This window comes from Neopelma chrysocephalum, unplaced genomic scaffold (assembly GCF_003984885.1).
Source record: "Neopelma chrysocephalum unplaced genomic scaffold, ASM398488v2 Primary Assembly neopelma1_95250, whole genome shotgun sequence".
Taxonomy (NCBI): Eukaryota; Metazoa; Chordata; class Aves; order Passeriformes; family Pipridae; genus Neopelma; species Neopelma chrysocephalum.
Window position 1 is genome coordinate 1 of NW_020923934.1, and position 2033 is coordinate 2033.

Below are 2033 nucleotides of genomic sequence, written 5' to 3' on the forward strand. Positions count from 1 at the left end.
GGGGAAGGGGACTCACCCCCGGGGCCGCCGCCGCTCCTGCTCCTGCCCCAGCCCCCCCAGGCGGGGGTCGCGGCTCGCCAGGTCCGCCAGGTTCTGCGGGGGGGAAGGGGCCGGGTGGGCGGCTCTGGGCGGTCCCCGCGGACCCCCCCGGACCCCCGGGGGTCCCCCCCGCCCCCCGTACCTGCAGCAGGGCCGTGGTGCCGCGGTCGCCCTGCAGGAGCCGCCCGTAGAGCAGCAGCCACTGGCTCACCAGGCGCAGGATCTTGCGGCGCTTGAGCAGCGCGAAGGCGGCTTTGTCCTGCTCCGAACCCTCCAGCGGCTCCGAGCGGAACCTGCCGCCAGTCAAGGGCACCACGAGGAGCGGGGACCCCCGGGGATGTGCCCCCCGGGAGGTGGGGGGGGGGTGCCCTCCCTTGGGGGAGTCGTGCGGGGACAGGAGGGGAAGGGTTCAGGGGACCGCGGGATGAGCAGGGTGGGGAAAGAGCTCGGGGGTCATCGAGGGCAACCCGTGACCAACCCCAGCCTGGCACCCAGACCTTGGCACTGAGGGACCCAACCCCAGCCTGGCACCCACACCTTGGCACCCAGATCATGGCACCCAGGGACCCAACCCCAGCCTGGCACCCAGACACACATCCACTGACCCAAGACACCCTGTCACCCAGACCATGGCACTGAGGGACCCAACCCCAGCCTGGCACCCAGACCATGGCACCCAGAGACACCTCCAGTGACCAACCCACCCTGGCACCCAGACCTTGGCACCCAGGGACACATCCAGAGACCAACCCCCCCTGGCACCCAGTGACACACCCAGTGACCCAAGCCCACCCTGGCACCCAGGGACCAACCCCACCCTGGCACCCAGTGACACACCTAGTGATCCAAGCCCACCTTGGCACCCAGACCTTGGCACCCAGTGACCCAAGCCCAGCCTGGCACTCAGAGATATCTCCAGTGATCAACCCCACCCTGGCACCCAGATCATGGCACCCAGTGACACATCGAGGGACCCAACCCCACCCTGACACCCAGAGACACATCCACTGACCCAGCCCACCCTGTCACCCAGACCTTGGCACCCAGAGACACGTCCAGGGACCAACCCCAGCCTGTCACTCAGAGATACCTCCAGTGACCAACCCCAGCCTGTCACCCCCTGTGCCCCTGAGCCCCCCAAAAAGAGGATTTGGGGTTCCTCCAGCAACCCCCTGGTGCCCTGTCACCCCCCCCGGGGGGGGTGTGGTTGGATCCCAGTCCCCCCAGTTGCGGGTGCCGAAGGATACTGGTGCAGCAGAGCCCTGCAGAGCTGCGAGCTGGGCATGAACACGGTGTAGGTGAGCAGGAAATCCCCCAGCAGCGTGTCTGTGAGGGGACAGGGACACTGTCACATCCCCTCGGGCCACTGTCACACCCCCCGGGGGGACACGGTGACCCTGGGGATGGGGGGGACACGGTCTGGCAGTGGGAAGGGTCCCCCCTTCCCCGCACCCCCACGGGGGGCATTTGTTGTTCCCAAAGCCCGGGGAAAGGGGTTGGAGCTTTGGGCAGGGATGGAAATCCCAGGGATTGGCAGGGAGGCGGCTCCAAGGATTTGTGACCCTCTGGGGACACCTCCTGGTTCCCCGAGACACCTTCTGGTTCCCTCAGACACCTCCTGGTCCCTGAGACACCTCCTGGTTCCCTCCTGGTTCCCCAGGACACCTTCTGGTCCCCTGAGACACCTCCTGGTTCCTCGGGACACCTCCTGGTTCCCTGAGACACCTCCTGGTTCCCTTGGACACCTCCTGGTTCCCCGAGACACCTCCTGGTTCCCTGAGACACCTCCTGGTTCCCTGAGACACCTCCTGGTTCCCCAGGACACCTCCTGGTTCCTGAGACACCTCCTGGTTCCTGAGACACCTCCTGGTTCCTCAGGACACCTCCTGGTTCCTCAGGACACCTCCTGGTTCCCTGGGACACCTCCTGGTTCTCTGAGACACCTCCTGGTTCCCCAGGACACCTCCTGGTTCCCTGAGACACCTCCTGGTTCC

The 2033-nt window shown here is 66.8% G+C and overlaps 1 protein-coding gene across 1 annotated transcript; it reads right to left on the reverse strand.

The window, feature by feature from the left end:
• Positions 1 to 16: 16 nt before the first annotated feature.
• Positions 17 to 1365, reverse strand: LOC113980802 (rap guanine nucleotide exchange factor 3-like; the record flags this gene model as incomplete). The annotated part of the gene is made up of 3 exons (XM_027708021.1): positions 17 to 93; positions 182 to 332; positions 1287 to 1365. Coding segments are annotated over 3 exons (307 nt in total), but the record flags the coding sequence as incomplete, so codon positions are not given.
• Between the last annotated feature and the right edge of the window lie 668 nt (positions 1366 to 2033).